Here is a 15154-nt window from a genome sequence, read left to right as displayed (position 1 = left end):
TTTGTAAATTAAAAAATCAAATATCACAACCTGGTTTATTATTATCAATCCAATATTAATTCGTAAATTAAATTACTTCCTTTCCCTTACCCGTTGTTCCGTGCGTGTATATAATCTAACAACTGATTAAAATTTTAAGAGAGATGACAGTACACAATCGACCTAGAAAAGAAAAATTCATATGAAAAGTGATATTTCGAAACAATCTAGCCCCCTTTTGTTTTAAAAGATGAATAATATGTATTTGATGATTTTATTTTTCTAGTAGAATAAATTCCGGTGCAATAAATATTGTCATTGCCACATGAATTAATTGATTTGCAATTCTGACGTAGATGGGCTTCTTTTGGATCAAATGTAATTTACAAACTTTGGGTTACGAAAATATCTCAGAAATTGGATTTGCAAAATGAATCTTCCCGAAACTAGCAAATATCTTGAAATACATTTAAGTTGCAAGAAATGTTGTTTCTGTTGGATGCACATGCACCACCGCATGTTCAATCACTAAATCCAAACGGTTCTTTAATTCAGCTCATTAGACCCCTTCCCGGCCAGTATAGCACCAGTTCTATGTGAATCTCATTTTTTTCTTACTGTTTGGTATGTGAATCTTATTATTATCTCTTATTGGACTGACATTTATACAATCTTTTCGACCTTTTTTTCTGTCATTTTTATGATAAACTGAGTTTATAATCAATGAACTGTTCACAACCACAACCAGTTAAATAATGTTGCACATGGTTACTGTTACCACAAGCGCAGCCATAATTTTTCACGCAATCCAGATGAAGGGTTACATGTTTTAATCCTCTTCTCTCACAAAAACAAATACTACATACTTTGATCATTTTATTTATAGCACAATGGCAGCTGCAGACAATATATATATATACCAACTTTGCTTATTTAATATTCATAGAACATCAAGCATATGTTATATCTTAGTATAATTGCCCAGAAATATTTCCTGTACTTTCTGATACTAACTGGCTTGTAGTTTGTACCTGTCACTCACCATCAAAATATACATGCATTTTCCGGAAGCAGCCACCAATATTGCATATGATGTATTTTATAATTACTATCTGAATCTTTACCTGTGCCAAACTGCATATCGAATCCCACTGGTAGCCAGCTTCCACTCTTCACCACTTGGCGCCCACGAGCTATCCCCGATTTTCATGCACAATTTATCTCCAATTATTGCAGAATATAAATTTGGTTGCGCCTCAATAATTTTTATGGTTGAACGGCTGTGGATATCTTGGCTTCTCCTGATTTCCATCTTCAAAAAACATTAATATTTAGAAATTATAAATGCTGCCCCACGTCAGAAAGGAATAACAGAAAAGCGGCGTTTACCAGTTTAGCAATTTGGTCATGAATAGAGTCACCCCAGTCGCAAAGGTGGTCGTAGAATACTGTCGGAATACCAGGGTGGGTGAGTATATACGCATATCCCTGGCAAAGACATAATCTTAATGACTTGTACATTGCCACAAATGATAAATTAAAATGATAACATGCTGTCAGACACTAGATAAAATTATGAAAACTTGCCTCCATAATGTGCTCAGATGGGAAAGGCCAGTGACTCTGGAAAAATATTAATATTATCATATAAAGAGGCCAAAAAATACTATAGATGCATGTAACAATTACACCAACCAAGATTTAGTACCTGAGTTGAACCGGTGTCATGGTTCTCAATAAATGTAACGGCCCTCGATGGCCACCATCCCATGACGCCAGGTGGCTTCCCTCGCTCATCTCGCAGTCGCCACATCTGCCCTTTCACTGCTTCCTATTTCTCAATCAAATGGCCTCTAGGTTAATACCAAATAGAGGTGGGAGCAAAGGTACTAGTTATAAGGAAAAATCCATATAACTACTATCTTAGTGCAGTGGCACGAGCCACTGTCTCTCTTCGGAGAGACACAAGTGTTCAATCTCAAGAATATCATCTAAAAGATGCTGGGGTGTACCAGGGCCCTTTAGTAAAAAAAAATTAATTAAATAAGGAAAAATCCAGTTTGCAAACCTGAAGAATACCCTTTGTGGTGAAATCAAAGGCGGCACAAAGACCTCCGGTGCTGTCCATCCAGTTTATTATCCTTTGTCTGTGATTGTCTGTTTAATATATGTTTGATATATTATTAAGGAGGACCGAGAAACTGTTTTAAATTTATAGCATATCATTCTAGATTCTAGAAGTTCTTCACATTACATGAGAAAAGAATAATATTGTTGTGCTATGCTTTTTTGCTTATTACAATTATTACTACCTTGGTTGTAGTTCAAGCTGCAATCGGTGGGACTATACTCACAGTTATCCCAGTATTCACCAACAGAGAACATAGGTTTAGACCCCTCTATATACTCCTTTACATACTTGGGTGAATACCTGCAATTTATTTCAAATAAACATGTTCTTAAAATGTGCAACAAAAAGTAGACCAAGCACCACATAAGTGTACATCTCAGTATACTTTGTATTTATTACCCTTTAGCAAAATCAAAACGGAAGTCTTGAAACCCCACATCTTTGCGTAGCCATATCAACCATTGGATTATATCTTTTCTAACAAATGATTGGGTGTGGTCTATGTTGGGCACCCCATCAAAATTCTCCCCGGTGCTTTTATTTCCCTGAGCATAAGCAGAACCAATTAAACATAACACAGACATGAGTACTCGAGCTTTATAATTTTATTAGTTTTTAAATGTATGCAGGTTCTGACCTTAAAACACATAAAATAAAACGCCCTGAAAACTAAGAGTAATAATTTTGGCCAACAACTTAGCTTGTAATGTATGTTTCCATGACTAAGACGGAAGATCGCATCTCCCATCAGAGATTTAATCATGCACCTCTAGGAAAATGACCCCATAAAACCCTACCTACATGTAATAGACTATAGAGGTAGTCTAGTCTGCTATTTTACAGAAGGTAATATTATTTGGTGTGTGCACATAAGAACCACTAACTCTTCAAGGGGACTCTTATACACACTAGTAAACTTTTCTCAAATACCAGCCTCTTAAATAAAAGCAATAGATGTTGGGGGGCTGAATTGGAAACTTTGTAGAATACTTTGGTTATAAAAGGTACTTTTCACCTTCAAATGGATAATATATCACCAAAAAAACAGTTAATTTCAACTTATTTGAAATAGGCTTGCTTATAAAAAGGTGATGGCAATTACCAATCCCCCTGAGCAAGAAGTAACGGCATATTCATCCCACGGCAATGGGATGCCGTCGTACCTATTGTACACTCCACCATGGCCTTGAGTGGTTCCTACTCTGTGGTTAATTACCACATCTGCCATTGCTCTAATCTTATGCTGACTCAGCATAACCAACAAGGCGCTGAGCTGGTCATGGGACCCATAACAAGAGTCAAGGGAGTACATGTTCTGGGGTAAATACCCTGAAAATTAATAAAGCACTAATTAACCAATGCAAACAAGCACTTGTACTTGTGAAACTTTTGTTTGAATAAATATTTTTCATTTAAATAAGTTTACCCTCTGGCGCTACTGATTGAGTTGGTGGAGGCAACCATACGGAGGTGAATCCTAATTCGGCAATATCTGGGAATTTATTAAGAAGAAATTCCCACCAATTGCTTTTCTTGGACTCCCAATTGAAACCCTAGGAAATATGGGTAAAAATTAATCAAAATTTATGGCATTAGAAAAGAAAAAAAAATTATATAGCACGAATCGGAGATTATTCACCTGGAAAATAATCTCTCTTCCATGTTTAATTATCTCTCCTGTCACAATAACGCAATGAATAAAAAAAACAACACTCAGCTTGGTACAATTTGTAATGGCAAATTATAATTTATTGGTTGGTGCATTAATTTACCAGTTTGAGGACTTGATTCTTTGAAACTTGTAGCAGAAACCTGGATTTAGTTAACTTTATTAAAATAACAATCGAATTATGACAATCAAGCAGTAAAGATGTGCAATGAATGGTTGAATCGTTGATGGAAGAAGCACTGCTTACACTATTGGGCTGTTCCATATTTGACTAACTTCTAGAAAGACACAATAATTAGGTATAGTTAGCAAAGGAACCCTGCATTAGGAGAAGCACGTCATGAACAAACTAGTTAATGGATCAGATCATATATATGATATATCCAATCAAAGTGAGAAAAATAACATTTTTTTTTACCAATCAGCAACTCTCAGCTATGCAAATGGTGAAATGGAAGGAAGAAGAGCTGACAAGCAGGTCAGGGAAATAGTTCCTCTGAATGCAGGATCTCTCTTAATTGGTTTCTTTCTCTCTCTTTTTTTTTTTGCGATTCGCGCAGATTCCGAAATTTAAATAATTTTTCTTCTGTTTCTTCTCGAAGAAGCGTCGAGCAGGAAACAAATTGACGGTCCTTCGCGAAAAAGTCAAAAATCAAATCCCATTCAGAAAAGTTAAATAAACAAATGAACAGGATTGCAAAAGTTAAATAAGCAAATGGAGCCCTATGCTGCATTAAGGACCGTCCATTTGTTTATTTAACTTTGGATCCTCGTAATTATCTCCGCATTTCTATCCTCTCATTTATTTTCACACTTAATTTTTATAACTGTCTTATAAATTACAAAAATTTAAACACTGATTTTTTTTTTAAAGCATGTACAAAAGTATTTATATTTATAAAGTGAATAATTTTTACATAAATAATTTTCTCCAATCAAATCTCAAACTATACGGGGATCATACACATTTTTAGAGATGGGTTTTTTTTTCTCTATTGAATCTCATCCACATTTTTGACAATCTATGAGAAATTTTTCGAATCTAAAACCACAAACGTCTTCTACGCAATTTTCTCTTTCAAATGAGATCCATGATAATATATTTTGGGGCTCGTCATCGTACAAGTATTTATTCCTATACTTGCAAGTATTTTTTACATATGACACTGGCTAATATCTGAAAGTATTAATTGTTGGCTTGTGCCGTAATCTACTTGTCTATTTGACTAGATTTGCAAAACATATATATATATTGCATTTTACAGTTTTCCTTCTTGAGATATTGTACAGGTTCATGACAACAGAAAATTCAATAATTACACATCAACGATTAATTAATAAAATGCTATGCAATATCAATGATGTAGTCATTAAGCACAAGACATTGGACAATAGAAGCATCATCTCAAGATTAGGATAATCAATCTATAAAATTCGTTAAATAAGCTTGATAATGAACTAAACGAGGCCTACCGTTGCAAAGGTCCAGGAACCGTTGTAACATAATAAATAAATCCTCTACCGGCGTGTGACAGTTTAAATCAATCAGAACCGTCTCCCGACGGTCAGCATTTTAGAGGATTGCCGTTACAAGAACTGTTATAACGATCAAGGACCATTATGCACAAAATCTACCGTTATGGTTCCCGTCAGTCCAAACCAGCGTAAGTTGACCTACCGTTGTAACGGCCCATAAATCGTTATAATGGTAGGGACGAATTACCTCATTTTTATTAGCTCTCTATAAATAAAAGCAATACCAAGGTTTGGACGATCACTTTAGCCGCCTCCAACTTCAATATTTCAAATTTTCAAATCTAGAGAAAGCCGTTGTTGCTTGTGCACTTAAACTTCAATACTCACAATCAATCTCAAGCTTATTCAATCAATACAACAACTCTTAGAGTGATCCTACGAGATCAACCATTTACCTTTGAGCCTTAGTTGCTCACTTTGTTATCCTTGAGCCTTTAGTGCCCGTGAGCCAATTTTCGTACTCGGACAGTGTGACTTCCCATAAGATTGTAAGGGCTCACCGGTTTCACATTGTACTTTTTTCTCATTAAGTAAAGAAAGACGCGCTATCTCGAAGACGTAGGAGTTAGTGTCGAACTCCGTAAACAATTCTTGTGTCAAGTGTCTTTAAACTCTACTCTTTATTTTATTATCTTATATTTTAGTTTAGGATCAAGTTATTCGAGTTTCCGTCGAGAATATCTCTAAGACATATTAGGGACTTATAACTTAGAGTAAAAGTTTTAAAAAAACCCTATGCACCCCCTTTAAGTGTCTTTGGGACATACAAGTGGTATGAAAGCAGGGAAAATCAAATTAATATACACTTAATTTGATTATTATATTAAATCCTAAAAATGGCACATCGTACACCAAAACATCTTAGAGAATCTCGAATGTTGACTCCATCTACCAAAACCTTTAGTTATTGAAAAATGGTTATGACTGTTATGAATAAAGTATTTATGGATGTCCATGCATGTTGCAACTCTTTTGAGCAATTACTTCAAAACTTCTCTTTAAAGGAGTATGTTTCTCTCCCACATTTATCAATAGAGTTAATATTAGATGGTTTGTGATTTACATTTTCTAGCCTATAAATAGATGCTTTGTATGGATGTATTACACACAACAAAAGACATATGAATAAAGCATAGCCATCTTTATACATTCTCAATATCTTGTTTATTATTCTTTTACTTTATTTCATAACAATGACCAATTATTTGAAATTGATTGATGCATGGGAAGCTGTAGAAAATGTTTTCACACTGGTCTATAATTTAACCACTAACATAATTACTACATAATTCAAACTTGCCAAAAAGATAGATGACACTGCCATGAATGCTATCATGGGAGTTGTACATGAATCAATGTGGATTGTGTTTTCAAATGCTTAAAATGCAAAAGAAATGTGAGATGCTCTCGTACACAAATATGAGGATAATGATCAAATCAAACGAACCAAATTAGCGGGTCTAGAAACAAAATTTGAAACTTTTAATGTAGAAAATGGTGAATCTGTGGAAGGTACCTATAACGGGCTTTTACAAATTCAAAATTAATTTATCGAACTTGGACAACCATTATCTAACAATAAGATTGTAGGAAAGCTTTTACGAGCTATGAGTAGGAAACCAGAGTGGGAGTCAATGGTGAGTACTCTAGAAGTGCTATCCAGAGTACAAACCTTTACCCCTGACGAACTATTCGCTTATCTACGAAGTTGTGAGGAGAAACTTCGCCAAACCGAGGAACCTAGACCAAAATCCAGAACTAGCTCTTCCTGCCCAACCTTAAACTCAACCAAACAAAAGACTTTATAAAGAGTATGACTAATATAACATCAGTGTCATTTCAGTCTATATAACACCAACTCCAAAACCTATTAAATCGAGTTCAAATGGTGAATCCAAACCGTTCAAACAGATATACTTCATTAGTTGTGCGTTTACATATAAAATTTATAAGTTTTTGAGTTTATTTGGTATCAAATCAAGAGGTCAAATGTGTGAGTTTTTAAGTTAATTTAATACATTCATTTTTCAATTTTTTTGGCGCTTGATTTGATACTAAAATAATTTTAAAATATAAAAAGGTTGCATGTAAACACATCACTCATAAAGTAAATTGGTTTGAACGGTTTAGATTCGTCATTTAAACTCGATTTGATAGGTTTTGGAATTGGTGTTATATAGACTTAAATGACTGATGTTATATCAGCCATACTCCTTTATAAATCCCTACCTTCAAACTCCACAAATGACAATAATCAAAACAAAAGACACCATAAAACCTCAACTAAAGCCAGGTCCCTAAGCAAGATTTTTCAAGAGGTGTTTGAATTCGAAAAAAAGTACAATAGACGAAGCATGGGGAAAAAAAAAAGAACAGTGTGCATTGTCTGTAACATGGAATGTCATTTCATCGAATTATGTTACACAATTTTCTCCAACAAGAAAAACTGTGGGGAGCATCAAAGCTGTCCCTTTCAACAAAGAAGAGATGGTACTCAAGGAAATAGGGGAGAGAAGGCCATGCGTTAAAATATTTTTTACTGAATGATTAAAAATTGTTAAGTCAATAAATTTTTTTGTCGATCGTGTGAACTTTGAAAATCATAATTTAATAGAAAACTTGGAAAGATTGGTGCTTTATAAAGCTCGTTAGAACATCTCTTTGAGATCGATTGTTCTCTCTTTTGACAAATGATTAAGCAGGCACAGGCTTTGAAAGCCACATATGACATATGATAATTTAATTTGGGCCTTCTAAATGGGCCTTGTTTTCAATACTATGTTTCGATAACTGGCAAGTGGCAGCATCTCTCCGTTTTAGTTTGTAGGGTTTAGTAATTAGTACTCCACTCCCCTTGTCGCTTTTGGAAAGAATCCCATCCCAATCCCATGGCGATGGCGTCTCCTCCTTCCTCGCCCCCTCTCGCTAAAAAACCCAAGATGTCCACGACCACCTCTGATACCGAACCGGAGCCTGAAAACGAAACCGAATCTAACCCGGATCCCTCTGCCATTCCATCGGCCGTACCAGCCGAGCCTCGCCGCCGGTACAAGCGCCGAAAAGTCGCGATCCTTCTTGGGTATTGCGGTCACGGCTACCAAGGGATGCAAAAGAACCCTGGCGCGAAAAGCATTGAAGGAGACCTAGAGGAGGCGCTCTTCTATGCTGGTGGTGTGCCAGAAGCTGACAGGGGTGCCCCGCGCCGGTTCGATTGGGCTCGTGCGGCCCGGACTGACAAAGGTGTCAGCGCAGCTGCTCAGGTCGTCTCAGGTCGGTTTTATGTTGACCCACCGGGCTTTGTAGATCGCCTCAATGAGCAATTACCTGATCAGATTCACATATATGGGTACAAGAGGGTAACAAACGCCTTTAATGCAAAGAAGTTTTGTGATAAGAGAAGGTATATATACCTTCTTCCTGTATTTGCTCTTGATCCAACTGTGCATCCTGATAGAGAAGCTGTCGCGGCGAGTATTGGCAGTGGGAATGAGCTTGCTAAGTGTGTAGAGTGCTCCGAGAGAGGAAGGAAGGTGCCAGGACTGATGGGTCAGGACCCAGTCAGAATGAATGGGGATGAAGCATTGGCTCAATGTGAAGGCAATGCTTCCCATTTGAAATCCATGAATTCTGATTTGAATCATCAAGTTGTGAAACAAGGTGACAATGAGGAATTCAAATCAGTCAACGATGATGCATTAAAGGTTGAAGCAGAAGGAAGTACAGAAAAGGTAGAAGGTGCAGCAGCAGTGAATACTAAAAAGAACGAGTTCTGCTATGGTGATGCAGAGAAACAAAGGTTTAATAAAATTTTGAAAAATTACGAGGGCACCCACAATTTTCACAATTTTACAACAAGGACCAAAGCAGAGGATCCCTCTGCCAAGAGGTACATCATCTCCTTCAATGCTGATAGCGTGGTTAGTCTAGAAGGGATTGACTTTGTAAAGTGTGAGGTTGTCGGTCAGAGTTTTATGTTGCATCAGATACGAAAAATGATTGGCCTTGTCGTTGCGATTATGAGAAATTGTGCTCCCGAGTCGTTAATGGAGGTTGCATTTCGAAAGTAAGTTATTCTCATTCTATTCAACCCATGAAAGGTCAAAATTATTGTCAAGCCATGAAATGTTCGGTTTCAATGCTTAATTACCAAATAAATTGTTCAATTTTTACTTTTTACTTTGATGACATCTACTTATTTGGTTGGAAGATCCTTGAGGAAGAGTTGATTTTCTTTTCAATAATATAAATAAAAACATGTCCAAAATGATTTTCTTTTTAAGTAATATAAATAGAAACGTGTCTGGAACATTTACATTGTGATATTTTCGGTGCAGAGATGTGAACATAAATGTGCCGACTGCACCGGAGGTTGGCTTGTTTCTAGATGAATGCTTTTTCAGCTCTTACAACAAAAAGTGGAATAGTTCACATGAAGAGGTGTCGATGAAGGATTACGAGAAGGAGGCTGAGGAGTTCAAGTTGAAGTTCATTTATTCTCACATTGCATCAATGGAGCATAAGGAGGGAGCTGTTGCACTGTGGCTTCACTCTCTAAACCGAAGAAATTACCCTGATTTCAATTTCTTGGAAACAAATGGCAAGAGTGTTGGGGAAAAAGAAACAAAACAGGAGAGTTTGGGGAATGAAGAATTGAAAGAAGAAAATTTGGGTCAGAAAGAATCTGAGAAACTAAATCTCGACAAAGAAGAAATAAAGGAAGAGAAATTGGGTGAAGAAGTACCGAAGGAAGTGAATTCGGGTCAGTGATTATGCATCCGGTACTGTCTTTAAGTTTCGATGATTTTTTTGTGGGACCCATTACTGGATTTGTTGTTAGAACTGAATGTTTTTCATCTTGTATTACATAAAAAGCTCATAGTCATAGATGATGCTTAAAATTTGTACTTTGTCATTTCAAAATTCACTGAATATTTAATTTAGGATGAAAGTTTGACAACATAGCATGTTTCAATTTGCTAAGCATCTTACTCATTAAAGAGTTATTTAGTCTGTACTGGTCTGATTAGACTTCTCAGACTGTTCTAGAACGTCTGCAATGCATTAAAGGAGAGAGGAGAGGAAGAGTGGAGGCAGGGGCGGATCTGATGAGATCCCCTGAAACCACGTGGGTTCGTCTCTGAGGGGTCCGGATCCCCTAAAGTAACCCAACTTAACTTTTGGGTTTTGGATGAGGACCGTCTGATTCGAATCCGTCGCTCGAGATTACTTCGGAATTCAGATTCGTTATGCGCTCCACTTTAGATGGATTATCACGGATTTGAATCGGATGGTCCCAATCTAAAACCCAAAAGTTAAGTTGGGTTACTTCACTGGATCTCAACTCGTCTCTGAGGGGGGGGGGGGACTCTGATTACTTGCACCATTAAATTGAGAATTAGAATTTCTAGGGGAAACGGGTGGGAGCGGATATATGTGTATAAAGTTAGTGATCTTGTTCACCTGAATTCGTGTATGGGCTGGAGAACAGGCCCAGTTTATAAACATTAGAATACTAAGACCCGGAGTAGCAAACTATTACGTCCTAAATGAAGGGCTGTTAAACATATCTTTTCTTTTCTTGCTCATTATCTTCCAAAACAGTGGAAACTAACCACTAATTTCAACTATCATTACTTTCTTTATCTAAACATGGTTACCACTTACCACACAACGAAGCTTCTTTCAAATGGTTAACAAAGACAATTCTAATTGCAACAAAACGCTTCTAAATTAATTAAGCTAACACACTTCCTAGAAGGCCACGGGCAATCTCGGCTGTTTGGCACCGTGAAGGAGGAGATCGTCGTAGAAATCATCTAAAAGGTTCCACCTTCTCGAGTTCATCTCCATCTCAACACTCACCGGTTTGATAATTCTGTAATCCCAAAGCGGGTGGATCTCCAGTGTCCCGTCATGCTCTCTTACAAAATCTGGTATCTCCAGCTGCTCCGCTGTCATGTATGGCTTCAGATACTCCACCCGACTGATGTACTTCAGCTTTGTATACAACCTATAATTCAAAGTTCAAACTACATTAATTCACTTGTTTCTGCAACTGAGTAGTTTTGCAAAATGATCGAATTGAGTTTGAATGAGTACCATGGACCGAAAAAGATGCTCCCGAAGGTGAAAAAAAAGATGCGGGACTGTAAACCGGGATGAATGAAGAACAGCTTACGAATAGATTCACGTACGGTGTCAGGCACGGATTCAAGTACAGATCGAAGCACAGACAAGCCAGGAAAGTTGTCATGACGGTTCACCCGTGTATGGATGTATACTATTGCAAAGGCTTTTTTCTCTAGCTCCGGCAAAATTCGCTTCCGCAAGTACCCCTTGAGCACTGCCTCAGCTGATTCTCCTTTCAATATGTTTGCTGCAATTTGTTTTGCATGGAAATCAGATCAAGAAATATTATATTATATATCATTATGATGTGGTAGGGTCGTACATACCAGGAAAATACTTGCCGACAATGCGGAGGATTGGACGACCCTTTTTGTCAGGTCCTTGTATCTTGATCACCTCTGAATTCTCCAGGAGGAGCTCATTTTCAGTAAGTGGAGAAAGAGGGAAAGCATCCTCAGGGCAAGTCATTTATTTTTAACTTAAGATTTCTGTGATGGCTTGGTGGGAAGAGGAAAAGGAGATACGGTGCTTTATATAGAGAACATCATATAAGGGTATTTAGGACAATTCATGAACAGTTTATCCTTGCAAGGAGATAAGGGTTTAAGAAGAATCTTAGAACCTTAAAAGAAGAATTGTGACTCTTAATATTTGCAGATAAAGATCATAAAATTATCCAGAGAGCAGAAGATGATCAGTGTTTTTCTGACAAAAAAAAAGAAGGAAAAATATATTCTCAAATACCCAAACAATGGCAAATTGGCAGGTCTCCGGTTGAGAGCAATAAATAAAAAAATAAAGGTTGAAATTAACTAGATGAAAAATTATATTTGTCAATGATGTGGTGCTATGAGAGCTCAGCACACTATATATGGCAGCGCAAACAAGGACAATCAACCATACAAGTATATAACAATTCTTTAAAGTCAAGAGTTAGCCAAGACAAAGACACATGCCTTTGTCTCATGTCCTTAGTCCTTGGGTCTTTCATTCATATTTTTCATCCTAGCTTCTTTCTGATAGCGTAGTCATGGTGTCATGCCAATGATCTATTTATTTAATTTATACTTCAAGTTGTGAATTGTGATTATCTTTTGTTAAAAATTAATTAAACAAGACATTTTCGTGACTCAATGACCAATATTCCAAACAATTTATTTGGTTTCCATTAATTCCATGAGAGGATGAGAGGATGAGAGGATCGAATGAGAATATTCTGAAGCATCTCTCCGTTAATTTCTAGACGACTAGAGGTGACGGAGATTGGCGCGGAGTGCAACTCAGCCTTGTCACGTGTCAGATCCTCCATCCCCGTGCCACGTATTTATCATTTATGTGGCCCCTAATTAAATGCATGCCTTCCATCTTTCAGCCGTTGGATTTTATTTTATGAAACGTACGTGGACCACCGATAGCCCTTCATCGTCATCTTCACATTTTTCATTTTTCTTCGCTCTTATTAAAAATAATTATAATAACAATTATATATGTATTAGTTCCAATCATCTATGTATTATGCACGTATATAATAATATAAGAAATTGTTTAATGTCATAGTACGTCGTATGACCAAGACCTATATATATATTAATTATCTGTTTGTTTTTGTAATTTCAAAGTCTAAATAGTCGATCTGAAGTGCTTCAACGTATTTTTCATATTTAAATATTTTTGGAGATCACCTACGGTTTTCAAATAATAAAAAAAAAATGTATTTGGAAACCAATTTTTTTTTACATTTTCTAAGGATTTTGTGGTTTTTTTTTTTCATTTTTTTTATTAAAACAGTGGCTTTCTAAAATCATAAGCAAATGTTAAAAATTTGGTCACCAATTACATTTTAATATAGAAAACATGTTGAACGAACTTTGAAATTACAAAATTGAGTAGGTAGTATATAGGCATTGGTCACACCACACTAGCTATGATCTTAGTCAGTCTCCATAATATATATTCAATTTGTTAAATTATTTAAAATAACAATTATTTTCCATATTATATATAATTTACGAACATTTTATTTATTTGTATAAATATATTAATTATAAGTAATATAATATAACAAATTAAGAACGATATATATGGACTTAATTAGTACAGTGGCACGGAAATAGCATCAGAAAATATACTGGATGTAGCGTAGCTCTTTAATAAAAAATAATGTAACGAATTATTCTTTAATAATATTTGTATCATATTAATTTGTATGACGAATTTTAAATTTTATTAAATTACTAACAAGCCTGTAAACATTATCGCTTCTTTGAAACCAATTGATTAGTCTCCCTGATTAATCAAATTGTTGGAAAGTTTTCATGTATGTCGATCGTAGTATGAGCAAAATATAATCACCATGCTAGTTCATATAGAATGTTGGTGTATATAAATTAATTTATGATTTCATGCTAAAAAACATAATTAAATTAAACATATTAATTATGACTTACTTGTCGGAGAGATCGAAGAAAGGTATAATTAATGTGATGGTTGATGCTTTCTTCGTTCCTATTATTTAAGAAAAAAATTAAGAAAGAAAGAAAAAAGATGATCCTTTCTCTCCATTACCAGAAATTTGCATGTATATATGATGTATCAATTCAATTTCATAGGTAAAGATAGAATAGAGATTAGAGGAGACATATCATTAATTGGTCTTCAGGAAAGGAATATTGTTGATACTTGATAGAGCTAGAGTCTAGAGAGAAATATTTTGTGCATTATATATACAACATACAAGTGTACTTAATTGGTATTATTAATTTGACAACATACGAGTGATCGATGCAGGTGCAGGGGATCGATAACAATATAATAAGTATAACATGTGGGTGGCTGTACATGTGTATTTGACACGAGATAATTAAACACGAAATTAAGTGAGCGTGCGTTTAATATATTGCTATATATAGCTAGCTCAAGTATATATACTTCTTTGTTAATATTCTATTTCAGAATATAAAAGCCAACATAAGTTGGATTCGAATATATAATATAATACAGGGAGCATCTAGCTATCCCTCGTAACAATTTCCCATTTCATCTCCCAGTCATTAACTACTTCAATAACTACTAACTACCTAGGGGGACCACTTACTATTTGTGGACCACATAATATTTGAAAGATTTTATAACTAGCGCGCGCAAGTATTCATCTATAACACATCAAGTATTAATACCTAACATATCAAGTATTTAAAAAAAAAAACTGGACACGTTTTTAGAGGTGAGATTTTTTTTTCTTCGTTCAATCTAATCAATATTTCTGACGATCGGTGAGGAATTTTGCAAATCTAAAACCACGAATGTTTTTGATATAATTTTATCTTTAAAATGAGATCCATGATGATATACTTTCGAGTTGTCCGTTATACAAGTATTCATCATTATCGAGAAAATATTCATCCTCGTCGTGCAAGTGCAAATATAGAAACTGGACACATCACTCATCTATCTTTTACACGTTTTTAGAGGTGGTTTTTTTTTCTCCGTTCAATATAACCAATATTTCTGACGATCTATGAGGAATTTTGCAAATCTAAAATCACGAACGTTTTCTACACAATTTTATCTTTCAAATGAGATCCATGATGACATACTTTCGAGTTGTCAATTGCACAAGTATTCATCTCTTATCGAGAAAGTATTAATCCTCATCGTGTAAGTGTAAATATAAAAACTAGACACATCACTCATCCATTTTTTACATGTTT

At 35.6% G+C, this 15154-nt stretch overlaps 3 protein-coding genes across 4 annotated transcripts; 1 reads left to right on the top strand and 2 right to left on the bottom strand.

Annotated features, from left to right (window-relative positions):
* Positions 1-881: 881 nt before the first annotated feature.
* On the bottom strand, positions 882-4384 carry AMY2 (alpha-amylase-like 2). 2 transcript variants are annotated; one of them, XM_078307519.1, is made up of 13 exons: positions 4198-4384; positions 4027-4098; positions 3883-3922; positions 3750-3787; positions 3537-3663; positions 3213-3439; positions 2510-2655; positions 2292-2410; positions 2048-2136; positions 1688-1810; positions 1567-1602; positions 1369-1467; positions 882-1291 (listed from the first exon to the last, which is right to left on the bottom strand). In XM_078307519.1, exons 2-13 carry the CDS (start codon positions 4042-4044, stop codon positions 1100-1102), a joined length of 1254 nt encoding a protein of 417 aa, XP_078163645.1. In that variant the 5' UTR covers positions 4045-4098; positions 4198-4384; the 3' UTR covers positions 882-1099. The 2 variants fall into 2 exon arrangements, with proteins under 2 accessions (XP_078163645.1, XP_078163646.1); XM_078307520.1 differs by having other exon boundaries at positions 3883-3936; positions 4198-4351.
* Positions 4385-8113: 3729 nt separating this feature from the next.
* Positions 8114-10274, top strand: LOC144558316 (Pseudouridine synthase family protein). Its single transcript, XM_078307131.1, has 2 exons — positions 8114-9378; positions 9650-10274. Exons 1-2 carry the CDS (start codon positions 8204-8206, stop codon positions 10080-10082), a joined length of 1608 nt encoding a protein of 535 aa, XP_078163257.1. The 5' UTR covers positions 8114-8203; the 3' UTR covers positions 10083-10274.
* A 649-nt stretch (positions 10275-10923) lies between these two features.
* LOC144558791 (uncharacterized) lies at positions 10924-12027 on the bottom strand. Its single transcript, XM_078307674.1, has 3 exons — positions 11771-12027; positions 11415-11691; positions 10924-11325 (listed from the first exon to the last, which is right to left on the bottom strand). Exons 1-3 carry the CDS (start codon positions 11910-11912, stop codon positions 11067-11069), a joined length of 678 nt encoding a protein of 225 aa, XP_078163800.1. The 5' UTR covers positions 11913-12027; the 3' UTR covers positions 10924-11066.
* Between the last annotated feature and the right edge of the window lie 3127 nt (positions 12028-15154).

This window comes from Carex rostrata, chromosome 8 (assembly GCF_964058835.1).
Source record: "Carex rostrata chromosome 8, lpCarRost1.2, whole genome shotgun sequence".
Lineage (NCBI taxonomy): Eukaryota > Viridiplantae > Streptophyta > Magnoliopsida > Poales > Cyperaceae > Carex > Carex rostrata.
This window is presented reverse-complemented; position numbering and strand designations above follow the sequence as displayed.

Excerpts from the sequence above, each read along its gene's own strand:
- AMY2 (XM_078307519.1), bottom strand. Across the intron at positions 2,137-2,291 it reads CAGCTTGAACTACAACCAAG|ACAATCACAGACAAAGGATA; the intron begins GTAGTAATAATT and ends TATATTAAACAG. Across the intron at positions 1,811-2,047 it reads CCACAAAGGGTATTCTTCAG|GAAGCAGTGAAAGGGCAGAT; the intron begins GTTTGCAAACTG and ends ATTGAGAAATAG.
- LOC144558316 (XM_078307131.1), top strand. The coding sequence starts at position 8,204 with ATGGCGATGGCGTCTCCTCCTTCCTCGCCCCCTCTCGCTAAAAAACCC. Across the intron at positions 9,379-9,649 it reads ATGGAGGTTGCATTTCGAAA|AGATGTGAACATAAATGTGC; the intron begins GTAAGTTATTCT and ends TTTTCGGTGCAG.
- LOC144558791 (XM_078307674.1), bottom strand. The coding sequence starts at position 11,912 with ATGACTTGCCCTGAGGATGCTTTCCCTCTTTCTCCACTTACTGAAAAT. Across the intron at positions 11,692-11,770 it reads TGTCGGCAAGTATTTTCCTG|CAAACATATTGAAAGGAGAA; the intron begins GTATGTACGACC and ends AACAAATTGCAG. Across the intron at positions 11,326-11,414 it reads AGCATCTTTTTCGGTCCATG|GTTGTATACAAAGCTGAAGT; the intron begins GTACTCATTCAA and ends TTTGAATTATAG.